This window comes from Athene noctua, chromosome 8, assembly GCF_965140245.1.
Source record: "Athene noctua chromosome 8, bAthNoc1.hap1.1, whole genome shotgun sequence".
NCBI lineage: Eukaryota > Metazoa > Chordata > Aves > Strigiformes > Strigidae > Athene > Athene noctua.
In genome coordinates, this window is record NC_134044.1 from 17022134 (window position 1) to 17036387 (window position 14254).

The window sequence follows — 14254 nt, forward strand, 5'->3', positions numbered from 1 at the left end:
TCTACCTTCCCTACTCCAAGATGAAAATGGGAGCCAAAATGCTGTAATATTATCAGAGCTTGTCCAGTCTCCCACAGTGCTCTGTATTTACGACTTTGCAAGGGTGAAACAAGCTCCAGTTGCCTTTTGGTGCCAGTTCCAGGAAACCCTGCAGGGTAACAGAGGGCTGCACAGACGGCTACCCCTCCATCCAAGTACAAACAGCCATCCAAACCCATCATGAATAACAGAAGACGTTTTGACAGCCCAAAGTGGTTTATAATGTCCACAGAACAAAAAAGGAGCTCTGAACTGAAGAGTGGGTCTGTCACCCACATATCTGCAGAAAAATTAAATGCATACACTACAGTGGATTTGCAGAAGAAATGTATTTTAATCACCCCCTTTGACACTTATGTTCTTGCAGCAGTCTGCAAGGGCTGTGTACAGAAAACCTCTGCTAAAGGAGGAACATTTAAAGAGCACTAAATACCTCACACAAATGCATGGAGGGTTCTGCCAGATCAATTGGCACAAGCCTGTGTGACCCAAACCCAGGGTGCTCATTTCACAGATCCCAGCTGACAGTCTCAGCTTTTAGAGTTGCTCTAACATTTCCTGGGCAATCCAGATTCAATTGCACCTACCTCCCATTTCTGAAAAAAACCAAGATGACTATACATGGGGTGTCGTAACGCTGCCTCAGCAGGAGAAGGATATTGCGTTGGTGGAGAGCAGAACAGCACGTCCAGAAGCACACACAAAGCAGGGATTTTCCCAGCAAGCAGCAGCAATCCGTGTCGCTGAGTCCCTCCTTCCTCTGGCACTTCTACTACCTAGGGCTTAGCAGAGGAGACCTGGGCCATATATTACTCTTTCTCCTTTGCTGTTTCCCCACTGCTCGCCACTTTTGTCAGACCCCCATTAGCCAGGATGGGACATCCCCTACTGAAGACTACAACCTACTGGTGAATGCCTGCAAGCCCTTGGGCAACCCAAGGAGAACATCCTCCCAGCTTCAGTCTCTGTGATGAATCCTGCACTGAGACGAACCTTGCTGAGGTGCGTGTTGTGAATCTGGCCCCAATAATTCATCACTCTATAATGATACAAGAGCCGTTCATCTGCTCAGGCTATCACAACCGCTTGTTTGCCAGCACTGCAGAAGGGCAAAGGCTCATGGGGGGACTTGTCAATCCCCTGCACAGCCCCTATTTCTGAACATTTCCCCCTATAAAGCTAGTGCCTGTTTTTTCCTCCCTCCCCCTTTCCACTCGCCTCCTGCAAATCATGCTGTCTCCTTCCACCCCCAAATAGGAAGTCCGGAGCAGAGACGCACACAATCTGCCTCTTCACAAGAGCTGGGCTGAACGTGTGCCAGAGGAGCTGCGAGCATGACAACATATTTCCTGTCAGGAAAATGACTCAGTGAGACGGGTATGAGAGCTCTTCTTACTCGAGAAGTTCCCCGAGCCCCTTGCGTTGCTGAGGCATGAGTCAGAATCCAAGAGCCAGAATCTCAACCCCTCCGGACCCAACCAGGAACAGCAGAGTTCAGGTTCAAGCCCAGGTCCTGCTTGCAGCTCAGTGACAAGTCAGCGCCACATGCCGAGTCCTGGTTTCACCCCTCACAGAAGGGGAATAACAATACTGACCAAGCAGGCAGCCTGAATTTGCAAAACACTTTTAGGCTGAGGTGGTGCTTACTGCTATTTGCTAACATGCACCCACTTACACCATGCTCATTGCTCTACACATGACCATTATACAACACCCACACAGAACTAACATCGTGTTCATGCATTTTGCTTAAGTATTTTACACACAACCATTTCATCCAGGAATGCTGTAAATGCTTAAAAATCACTGTGGCCAGTTTTCTTTCTCTGGCCTCAGATCAGCTCTTCCTGTGATAAGCAGGCAGACCCATCACACACCACTGTCCTTACCTGAGCCACGGCCGAGGGTGGCCATGCACAGCCAGAGCGTAACCAGTAGGACACCGACCATCTTCATCCTGCTGAGACAAAGCACACACAGAGACTCTGGTTATTTTACACTATTTCCTCACTGCAGACATTTTTTTAACTCTCAGTGTATGTGTTTATTCCTCCACCCAGTGATCCTTTAATTCTGGTAAGCTCTTTTTTTATTTCATTAAGATTCCTTAAGAACAGAATCTGTATGGCAGCGTTGTTCTGCCTCCAGGCAGCTGCATGAGCTCTCCAAGCCTGGGAGGCGATAGCTCAGAAGAGCCTAGCCCGTTGACTTAAGTCACTGGAATAGTCTGTATCTGTGAGCACAAGGAATAAGATAGATGCAGGCTAGAAAACCCAAGCTTTGACTCCCAAAACACCGAGGTCCTTTGCCAAAACCTCACTCTGCTCATTTCTAAGAACGAGTGCTGAAAGCACTCACAATGGTGAGCAGTGGCTGAAGCACATTTGCACTGAACACACATCCAACAGTTTGGTGTGACAACCACACCGGTGCAGTCCAAATTTGCAAGGTCTGCGGCTGGTGACCTGCAAAAAGGGCAGCTGCCAGAGTCCTGGCTGCCTCACCCCCTCTCATAAGGCAGGCTGAGGCAGGACAAGACTCCACCAGCTCTTCCAGTCAAACTCTCCTTGGAACGGCCACCTCACAGGAGTAAACAAGCACCAGGTTTGTACACTTTTCACAAATGATCTCAACAAAGGTTTATACTTTCAAAGCAGCACCGACAGGCAGAAAACAATCCCAGACTTCTCCATTCCCACTACAGAACACAATTTCCTGTAATTTGAGATAAATGTACTCTGCCAGAGTTTCACTTGCCACCCGCTCCAGTATCTGGCATTCAGCTCTCAGAGCTGTTCACTCACTGGAATTAAATTTCCCTGTGTTTCTCGATTTTCCAAGGTGCAACTTATAAACTGATAGTCACGAAAGCTGACATTTACTAGATGTTCTCATTAATGGGGCGAAGGTTGCATTTGATATTCCTGGGTGCTGTCAGATCACAAAGGGAGAAGAGGTGGTTAAAAGGCTGAACTTCATCAAAGCATCTCAGCTTTGCCGGGACCGATGCAGTAATGAGCATGGTGATACTGTCAGGAGCGTGCTCACGAGATGACAGAGAAATCTGCTCCATCAGGGTGGGCTAAAAGGGTGGGGAGAGAAACCACAGAGCTCCCTTTAAACACATCCCTCATAAACCTGTCCATAATATATGCATTACACAGAAGGGCTTCGAGCATAAAAGCAGAGAACACCTATGATTGCACAGATTGCAGAGATTAACAAGAATGGGATGTGTGAACTGTACTACTCAAAATCCAGCAGCGGATATTGAATCCTTCCTTTTCAACACTTGCATCTGAAAAGCCTTTGTACGAAGCTTTCTCTCTGCTGAGCTTGTCTCAAAGAGACAAAGGAAATCCGGAGCAAGCCTGATCTTCCCTGCACAGTCCACGCAAAGGGCTGCAGACTGCCCTGGAAGCCTTAAAGCCTTCAGAAATAGGCAAGAAGGTGGGAAGAAGCTGAGTTTTCTTCCACAGGGTTCAGCTGAGAAGGCTGGTCATCCCCCACCTCCTTCATCCAAACTGAAATGTCAGCTGCTAATCAAACCCTTCTTCTCTATTGCCATCTACAAGCAGCTCCCAATATCACCTAAGAGGACTCCATAGGGAGGAAACAAAATTAAGTACTCCTACCCTCTGGAAATGCTGAAGGAAGATAAAACATGTTTGCACCATCAGACTGGACAGAGAGAAGCAGCATGCTGCACTTCTGGTAAGAATTTAGGAACTTTTGGGAATTCAGATGCTGGAAGAGAGGGGGCGTAAGCAGTGGTGGGGATCATTCCTGTAATAAAGATCCCTCACAGTTCCCTCTCCATTTGTCATTAGATAAATGCACAGCGTGTCCTAATTCACCCTTACTTGCCAGTGCTTCTCTCCTGTATCTTGCACAAATCAGACTGAATTCAGCCCTGAAGCAAGCAGGAACAACTACTGAGTTTAGATGAGTTTCTCTGGTTTAGAGCAAGGCCATTTACGTGGCCCGAGGCCAAAATAAACTACTACGTTTCACTCAGTGATACATGAACTCTGCAGCTAGCAAATATTTACATCCATTAACTATGCTCATAGGAACATACTCCCTTCAACTGCCTCAAAGAGCCACCAGGTTTCTGTTCCCATAAGCAGGGTATCTGCCTTCTAGTAGGAAAATTCTTTTTTCTTGATCTATCCATCTATAAAATCAGAAGCCCTACACAGCGTGATTGACTTCTGGTTCATTCCAAGCTCTCCAGAGATCTTATCAGTGGAGACAGACGGACACAGAGCCTGTCATATTACAGCAATTTCTCCATTACGGGAATGGGACTCAGTTGTCCATAGCTCCAGCTGCTCTCACACTATACAAAATAAGTGTGTGTGGAATGCACATGCACAGAATCAAGGGCTGATCAAGGGGAGCCAGCCACAACCTCCTCGATGCCCTGACCATGCCAGTGCTTGCCAGCTGAGATGAAGGATGAGGATTCTCTCTCTTTGGTAAAGAAATGGAGAGCTTGCGCAAACAGTTAAGAAGATAAAGGGGTCTGGAGGACAGGAGGGCTTCTGCAGCCTAGCTCCAAGCCTGTGGCACATGATTATTAAGGAAAAAAAAAAAAGCCACAGGATCCGATGGTCCGTACTATGAACAAAGTGCAAGGGATCCATTCTTGTGTACTAGTGCTGCTAGCACCATGATGTTTTAAATGGCCTGAAATCTGTGATATACCCCAAAGAGAAAGGTCCACAGCAGTCCTGCGGTCACACAATGTCATGATTCCTCCCTGGGGAGGATAACGTGATTCTGACAGTGACATCAGGAAAAGAGCATTACATCCATTCTGTCACAGGGAGGGTTGGTTTTGCAATGCTGTAAGAACCTGATGCCACAAGACTACAACCCACCCTAGTCTTGCCAGGAACCAAATTGTTTCTCAGCCTTTTCCAGCAACCTGCTTCTTTGTTTCATGACGTCAGAAAGCATGTTGCCATTTTTCCTGTATACAATGTAATTTCAGTGGTGTCTGAATAAGTTCTTGCACAATTCGGTATCACTGCACTGAAGCCCCAGCATCTCTGGCAGCAACCAAAGGAGCCAGAGGTCAGAGTGTGAAAACCCCAGGCTGCAGCAGAGGGGTTCACCCAACTGCATCCACCCAAAAAGGTCACAGACCCCACCTCTAGTACACAAGCAAATAAATGAAAAGAAAACGCTAAAGTGAGCCAGGAATAAAATCAGTGAGCAGCAGCACATACCAGCTCAGAAATCACACCACAGCTAGAAAGCAGGCAATCAGAGCAGCCAGAAGAAGGCTGGAGAGCTGATACATCCTCAGTGCTGTAGGAACTTCTCACGAGACCAATATACTCTGAGGTGTTCTTAATGTCTCCATAAATTAACATTTTAATAATAGTAATAATTCAGAGAGCAGTTGGGAAAACAATCCATCACTGCAGTTGCTAGATTATTTTTTTTTTTTAAAGGAACTTGAAATGTTAATTTTATTTCAAATCAGAAATTGTTTCCTTTTCATTCCTGAGCATTTTCTTCAAATTTCCACCTTCTGTCTACTGAGGAGCAAAGTGGACTGGAGGGAAACACAGTCATGGAAGCGTCTCCTGTTCTTAAAAGCAGAGTTGGTGGAAAGGTTTGTTTTTGCATTTGATACCAGCCAGAAGTGGCCTTTACATTAGAAAAAACATTAATATTTTCATATAAAACACCTTTTAATAGAACACCCTTCCCAAACAGACCTAGGCAAAGAATCATTCGCTCCTGCCTTTAGCAGCATGGACCTGCAAAGCCTACACGTTTTCCAAACAATTATAAAACCTAAGACAGATGTCAAATAATTAACAAAGAAAGCTGCACTCAAAGTAACTACTGTACACCTGTTCTCAAAGACATTGTACAAATTCTACAGAACAATGCTGCGTTTTCCAAGAAAATGCCTTTGTCCCTCCTAACCACAGGCACCTAGGGAGAGCTGACAGGTTTTTTGCTTTTCACTGAGAAGTCACACTACAGCATGCAGAACAAAAGCACCCCTCAAAACCTTGCCAATAAGTGCTGCAACTGAGATGGCATTTAAAATACAGCAGTTTCAAAAAAAGGAAAAAAAATAACACTGGCCAGAGTAGGTTTTACATATGATTTTCTTCCTATAATTCTGTCCTAAGCCCCTCTGAGCCAAAAGCATTCAAAAGCACAGGACTGGCCCCAGGAAAAGGGATGCAGACACAGGAAGGTTAGCAAAAAACAGAGTGGGCTAGCTTAGGAAATGCTATGCTTCTGTACCACATGGACTTGGGGCTGAAGGCTTATGGGCTGCAAAGCAGCACTGGTGCTCAGGAGAGGGGCACTTCTCCTCTGCTCCCACATCACTGCGTGCCCATCTGTGTCCCTGCATCATTATGCAGCAGCGCTAGAGATGGCTGCTCAATGAGTTTGCTGACTTTTCTCATAGGGAAATAGATGTACAGTCCAAGTAAATTCAAAGAATCCAAAAGGCAGACAAAAGGCAGTCTGCAAAAGCAGCTGCAGAAAAGTAATAGCAAAAACACTAATGGAAAGTGGGAAAAGGCCCTTCAGCCCTCCAGGAAACTTCTGCTTTTCAGTATGTGCAGGATGCAGGACTAAGTCAGACAAAGGAGAACATTACTGTAGCATAAACCATCTTGGTGCCCCTCAGCCGGGATTTGCGCAGCGTCTCTGCCCTGCCTCTCCGGAGGCCATTCAGGCACCACACAGCACCCACCCGTGCTACGGCATTAGTGGTTCCACTTGTACCCCTACCCGAAGCAGAGCCACTCCTGCAGCAAGCTGGCCAGTCCTGCTGACAGCCCTCATGAGCAACATAACGCAACTCAAAGCGCGGGTAAAGACAGGCAAGGGATTTTGGAAGTCCAGCCTTTTCTCCACAGGAAGAATTAGCACGTTCATCAAAATTTTCCTTCCCAGACAGCTTCCAGGAAGAGAATGGGGAAGGAAACTAACAGCAGTGTGATGACTGCCATAATCAACTCAGAGCACTTTCCCTGCTCTTGTGGACACTACACCACACTCATCACTTCTAACACAGGCACAGTGACCAACAAAGGGCCCCAAACGCTGTCCTTGGAAAAACATTCGCATCTTTCCCTAAGGGCAGGGAGCCCAATTTGTCTTGGCAACAGCTCCCTAACAGCCAGGCCACATTTCAGCAGGAATCAGCCACGGCTGAAGCCTGGCCTGCAATCAGAGATATCACAGGAGCCATAAGTGTGACCCAATCAGCGTATCTAATGGTGACACATCCAAGGCAGAGACCTGCGAGATCAATGCTGAAGTCCCACTTTTGCCAGGGTAGATGCACTCACCAGGCTATCGCATGCCTGACAACAGAGCAGGCTGAAAGGATTTTGTTCTGAAATGTTTCTATTATAAAAGCAATTTATATCATCAGAACCAAAGGAAACATTTAGATTTGAGCAGACTGAAACTTTTTCACCAGCTAGAATCACAGCAGATATTAAACACTTTTGCAGAGAGGAAAAGAAAAAAAAAAAAAATAAACTAGTGAGAGTCAGATGGAAAGCTGCCCTGGTGAGAGGTCTCCCCCATTGCTACCACAAAGCATCTTCTGTCTTCCTTGGCTAGAGCTGGCCACCGTCACAAAGGACCTGGAAGCACTGGCTTCTGGCACTGGGGAGCTACAGTGCTCACACACTGCTTTACACCCAGGTCTACAGAGTACCCAGAAGAGAGAAAAAAAAACAAAAGACAAACAAAAACCAAACAAAAAACCCACAAAACCAAAAACCACAACACACCAAGAAAATCTGGACACAGTCTTCTCAGTCAGTGGCTCAGCCAGCTCTTTACTAGCTGAGGACACGACACGAGGCATCCAAGGTGCACATCACCTACCACTGCCCCTGCCTGGCTTCCTGCACTGCATCCAGACCAAGGGCTGCAGTCTCTAAGATTTTTATAATTATTTTTTACTAAATCCCCAACGTGGCGATTAACAAACTAACTCAGCAGTGTTTCACTCTGAGGTCACCTCAGGAGGTGGTCCCAAGCTATTTCTCCTTCAACACAGCAGCACAAGCTGCAGGAGCAAGGCTGACCTCCAAAGAGCACCAAGAGCAGCCGTGGGCAGAGCAGGCAGCACCCCACGTCAAGTTCAGAGGCTCGAGGAAAAGTTCATTAACAGTGAGTCATTTCTGGAAGCTTCCTTGGTAGTGCAAAATTTACCTCTGCCCGTGCCAACGTTTGGGACATGGAGGCGATTGCCAGGCAAGGTATTTGCGATCTGCTATTGGCATTTAGATACCATCTCCTGGAGTCCTTTTGGCTCAACAGATTTAACACTAATAATCAGAATTCAGAGGAAGAAGCTGGTTTTCCCCCCCTCTCAAGAGAAAAGGAAAAAAGTGCAATCTAGACATGTGGAAGAAAGTGGGGAGGCTTGAAAAATATATCTGAAGAAAGTCAGTTTCCCCTCGTTCCCTTTGCAGCTCTCCCGGGGTCCTCTCAGGGCTTGGCAAAGCAGAAATGCTACAGATCTTGCACACTGCTCTGCTGGAGCCCAGGGTGCTGCTGATTATACTCTGGCAGCTGTTTAGCAGACAGAGCATGCTGTATTTCATACATTTAAAATAAACCAGCTCAATAATCTGTCACCTCTCCGAAATACATGCACACCTGGACAAGACAAATAAACAGCTGGGACGATCACCAAGAGATCTGTGGAGTGGGCTGAAGAGAGGCAGGTAGAGCCACGGCTATGAAATCAAACAGCACAGATTACAAATGCACACACGCTGGCCACAGAGCAGTTCAAACACCAACCTACAAGAGCACTTCTGTGCTGAAGCAAAAGGTATCCAGCCAAGATAGTCTATTTTTTAAGTATGAATAGCCAGGGAATGAAAAGCTTCCAACAGAGTTTCAAAGAGAGCTGAGACCTTCCATGAAGCCAGACACAATGCTTCTATTTTGGATGGTGATGTTATAGTGAAAGGAGAGCTCTGAGAAATACCCACATATCGCGCTACCAAAAAATAAAACAAACTAATCTTCGCAGAGAAAAAAAAGAAATCTGCAACCAACATGGCTCAAAGACCTGAGGAGACTTACAGAATCTAGAGCAAGATTCCTCCCTGGCTGGAAGACTTCTGATTAGCTCTCATGGAGCACCTGGAGACATCTGAGAACAAGCATTTAATTTATACATTCTGCCTCCTGACCTTTTTAATGGCTCTTAGATGTTAGCAACTCCACTGCCCTCCTTAAGAGGTTATTCCACTGTCCCTGCGGACATAGCAGCACATGCACATTGTGCAACAGATTGCACAGCAGCAACCCCAAGCTAGTGCAGCCCAAGTCTCTAAATCCAGAAGATACAATGCAGACTCAAGCAGGTTTATCACCTGGGCTTACTGCCTCTCACAGGACCAGTCTGGGACTCCTGAATCCCAGAACAGCCTTCCCAAAAGTGTCTCCTCACAAGCCCAGCCTGGCACAGCCAGTGCTCTGCAGCCCCACTGCACATCCCCACTGTCACAACAGGGGCTGCACCCAGCCCTGCTGAGCACTAGCTGCAATAAACTATCAATCTCAAAAAAAGCCCCAAGAGTTTATTTTCTTAAGTTCAAGACCTTGCTACCAGCTACATACCTGCTCTTTCACTTCATCTTCTCCCCCCATAGCCCTCTGTGCTTGTAGACCGGATTCCCAGGATGGCTGCTCTATATTCAGCCAGCATCTTACCCTTCTTGTTCCCCCAGAGAGGGACACAGCAGGCAAAAAGCCTCTAAATACCACCATGCTCCAGAGCACAACATCACGTTTCACTCCCCTTTTTAAGCATCTCTTTTACTGTGCTCTTGCCACAGAATCCACAGGCAAACTGCAACACCTTCAGCATTACTAGCAGGTTTACCCCTGCTTCTGCCAGTGGTGAAGACCTGATCTCCAACCCTCTCTGAGGTGTAAGAGAATTTCCTCAGGTGACTCCAGGTAACCTGGGATGAGCAACATATTCAAGTGTAAAAGCAAGTCAGCTAAGTTTTTCTTTTTCAAGTTTCAGCCACACAGTGTTTCCACACCTGGTACTTATATTAATCATGTTAATTGAATTGCATTTAGCCTTATAACAAAAAACAAACAAGACATGAAGAGGCTACATTCCCTCTCCTCCAGCTCAGACAGGCTGCTCTGTTAAGTGTACTTTACATCAATCCACAGCAAAATTTAAATCAATAGAAAAAGGAACATCAAAGGCACTGAAAGCCCAAGAGCTACCTGCGTCCCCAGGACAACACCCCATTTACGAAAAGTTTTCCAGAGGTCTTTCCAGCCCTCCCATGGGCCTCCACTTTCCCAATCCATCCCCTTGGACCTGGTGACAATCAGAGCAACTTTCTTCTGTGCGCCTGCCCGTTCCTGGTCAGCACAGTGTAGTTACACTCTGCAAAGGCGACTGGAAAAACTTGGGTATAGACAAAAAAAAAAAAAGGAAAAGAGAAACCGAACGAGACAATCCTTCCCATGTCAAGTGTAACGCATTTGCTCCCCACATCTCTAACATTTCCTTCTGCAAACATGAGGTTGCACCACCGCAAGGAACTTGCTCAGGCTCTGCCTGCACTGACCCCATCAGTGCAGCTCTAAATTCAACCTTCAAACAATGGCACCCTGAATTTTCAAGTCCAGGAGTCTCATACAAGAAGGTCTGGGCTGCAACCCACAGCACCTACACAGTGGGAAGGCTAAGAGGGAGCTGCAGGCAGCAGCATGCTGTGATTGTCATCAATATTAATTATTTGGGGAGAATATGATTGATCTCACGAGGGCAATGAATTCATTTCTCCAGCTGAATGACAAACAAAAGGCAATATATGCGCTGCTGACATTTCCAAAGGCTACAAGGAACAGCGACAGAAGGAAATACTGCTATGTGTTAAAAACCTGCTGGAAAGGGCCAAAAATCTGAAGTCTCCAAAATTTTAATTTCTGAGCACTTTCGATGCCAGGAAGTGTATGGTTCACCTCTCGGCATTGAGAGGAAGCAATCACCGAGTGTCCGTGGAAAGTTGGGTTGAGTTTCCCTCTTGCTATTTGACACTTCTTGTCAACAACTACAGTCATTGCACCTGGCAGACAAGGTGGGGGGAAAAGACAAGGAAAGGGAAAACGTTGCTTTCCTGGGGAGTCACAACCCAGGACTATCAGCAGAGCTGAAATGCCAAGATACAGCTCCCCTGTCTACAAGAGGAGGAAAATATAAGCCTGGAGAAAAGAATTTCCACCTCTCCATGGCCTCAGATCAGGGGTGCTTGTGTGTGTACAACCTCCCAAAGAGACAGAATTAAACAAACGGTCTCCCTGAAGTCCACACAGAAACCTGAGAGAGCACAAAAAAGGTGAAGACAGGTAAATTCACTGAGGCTGTGGCTATTCTTGCAGGAGACTGGATGAGGGGGAAACACAACTTCATCCATGGGGCTGTTACTCCAGTGGAGTCTGAGTTTTGCCACATCATGTCTGGCTCAACTGTAACCAGCACAATTTGCTAGAGCAACACATTTTGGGATCCAGCAGCACACCTGTGCTCATTCAAAGAGGTTCAGTGTCCTACAAGCTCTTCACAGCCTGCCAGCGTTATCATGCTGGGCAGCAACACGTACATCCTCCTCCCATTATCCAGATCCCTCCTTATAGAAAAGGGCTGGAAGGTGTCTGTGCTTGAAGAAAGAGGGGGGAGGCAGCTATTTCCCAACAGAACAAATCGATCAATTACTTGTATTAGAGTGAATCTGTACAGCTCTTACTGTCAGAATAAGTATTTTCTACAGATCTCAGAGTTTTGAATCAACAGACTGTTGATAAATTCATGTAGGTGGGGTCCTAGATGTTACTACGTTGGGCTGGAGGTGAGGTTGTTTTACTTTTGGTTCTTTGTGAGATTTGCTTTTTGCAGTAGGGCTGACCTCAGAAAAAAATAACTAGAAATATGGGCTCCTGCCACTGCCATTTACTATGCTCCTGTAAGTATCTGAGGTTGAAGATTTTAGGAACAGTCTACTAGTTTAGTAGTATTGTCTACTACAACAGGAGTTTCTAGTTAATCTACATGAAACCTACAGAGGCATCAATCACCAACTGTAGTGCATGAAAAATCATAGTGCCTCCCTGATAGTGAAGTATCGGAGAGTTTATAACTGGCTGTCCCCTAAACTGAGTGCATTAGTAGAGGTTTCTGAAATCTGTGCCTCTGTTTCCCCAGCCTCACATTCCCCAGCCATATAACAGCCTCTCCCCACAACTGTGCATCTTAATGTCTCTGAAGTGCTCAGAGATGCTGAGATGAGAGATAACATATGAGCCAAAGTATAGATTAATTCCCTGAGCTCAGCAGTCACTGGAGCTGATGGGTCTAAACGTACCACATACCCACCACATAAAATGTGGGTTCTGAGCCTGTCTTAAATAGTAACTTACTTAAGCAGCAGTTCCTTTGGAACGAGTCATTTTGGGGCTGGTTGGCTGGACACATGGAGCCCCAGCAGGCAGGAAACACAGAGATACAATTATACTACTATGAAAAATTGATGCTTTTCCAGAATAAGGTCTCAAACCTGTTCCTATAGAACCTGGTAGTGGGATTTCAACTCATTTTGGTAAGAATATGACAAAGCTGTTCAGCTTTTACCAACCAGCATATTAAGACCATGGCCAAACATAATTTAAAAAGCTATTTCCATTTCTGTTTGTTTTTTAAATGATTAAAAAATCTAGTTTAAATATTGCAAGGAAAACTTTAAATTGAGCAAGATAAGTTCTGGCTTCCTTCCGAGAAGGCAAACCCCAAAACACTACTGAAAAATCTAACAGATGGGAGTTATTTTTCCACTCTTTAAAAATTTCATTCCCTTGCACTGAGATTAACTGTAATTAGCTCTTTATTTACATCTAGGACAAAAGGTAATATGATAAAAGCAACTATAACCACAAACCACAGACAGAAAAAGGCAAAAACCAGCAAAAATCCCCTCCAAAGAAAATGTCATGTCTTTCTCACCAAGCAGCATAATTGTTATAAATATATAGTTAAACAGCTTCACAGCATCTGTCAGTACTAAGGATAAACATTTAGGTCACAGTTTTGCAAGCTTTTACACACAAGTTGATCAAATATATAAGAATCATCCTCTGAACATCTGAAAACATCACATCCCTATGAGTGGACAGGATCAGGCCTAAGAGAGTCAAGATATTCCTTTACGCTTTTATTTCAGTCATACAAGGGATTAAGCAAAACCAGGAGAAAAAAAAAAAAACAAACAACAAAACACAACACACAGCTTTTCTAGTTAAAGACAGAGAGGTATTAAAACTTCTTTTTTTCCCCTTCTGTTTTTTAAAATTATCTTCTAATTCTGGTAACACCTCAGCTCAGTAAAGCTGAAGAGGCCTCTTAAATATTCGTGTGAGTGCATGATTCATGTTGTATCCTTGCCTTTCAGTCGCACCACAAAACTGTCCAAGAGCTTCATGAGAAGCTAACAACCAGCCTTTTACCATGGTACTTCCAGACTGCAACGCAGAGCTCCCAGCTTGTGCCCAGACAGCCCACTGACCCATGGCCACATGGCTGAGGCTGAAGACCAGATCCAAGTCTGCAAGGGTTAAAGACTAAAGCTTGCCGAGCCATGCCTAAGCAAGCTGTTAGCAATAAAGAAGGGTAAATGGGCTTGAGGGCAGACTCAAATGCTTCTGCATCCACTGGACACTCTCCCATGACAGCTCAGTGATCCCAATACCCATGATGGACATGGGATGGGAATGCTCTGACCATACAGTTCTCCTTCCAGGCATGATAATACTGTCTCCTTCTGTGGACATCTAGAAAGAGCTGGGAATAGCTGGTAACTCTTGACAATCCTGCTCTGGGTGGGATTTCCAAGGTAATGGATCTCTGGTACCTCCCAAGAGAAGCAGCCACCTACCACTCTCCTGATTCAGTCCAGGATTCATGGCAATCTCTTACTCTCTGCCACAAAGCTTTTAACAGTCCCATTTTGTTATCATATGTAAATCTAAAAGACTCCATAAAAATCAACATAACTTTTTCATATAAATATGGGGATGGGAAAGACAGACAGGCAGTCCAAAACCCAACACCAGGGACCTTGACTCTACTCACTACAAAATTTAAGGACCGGTATAATCCTCCTCATTTTAC

The 14254-nt window shown here is 45.5% G+C and overlaps 1 protein-coding gene across 5 annotated transcripts in view; it reads right to left on the minus strand.

The window, feature by feature from the left end:
• IL1RAP (interleukin 1 receptor accessory protein) overlaps nucleotides 1-14254 on the minus strand; it is a 47791-nt gene that overhangs the window by 29405 nt on the left and 4132 nt on the right. For 3 of the 5 annotated variants that reach the window (XM_074912045.1, XM_074912041.1, XM_074912044.1), the window contains exon 2: nucleotides 1929-1999. In XM_074912045.1, coding sequence (XP_074768146.1) covers nucleotides 1929-1995 — 67 coding nt within the window. In that variant the 5' untranslated portion in view covers nucleotides 1996-1999. The remainder of the gene's footprint in view (nucleotides 1-1928; nucleotides 2000-14254) is intronic. The other 2 variants (XM_074912042.1, XM_074912043.1) reach the window with 1 other exon arrangement.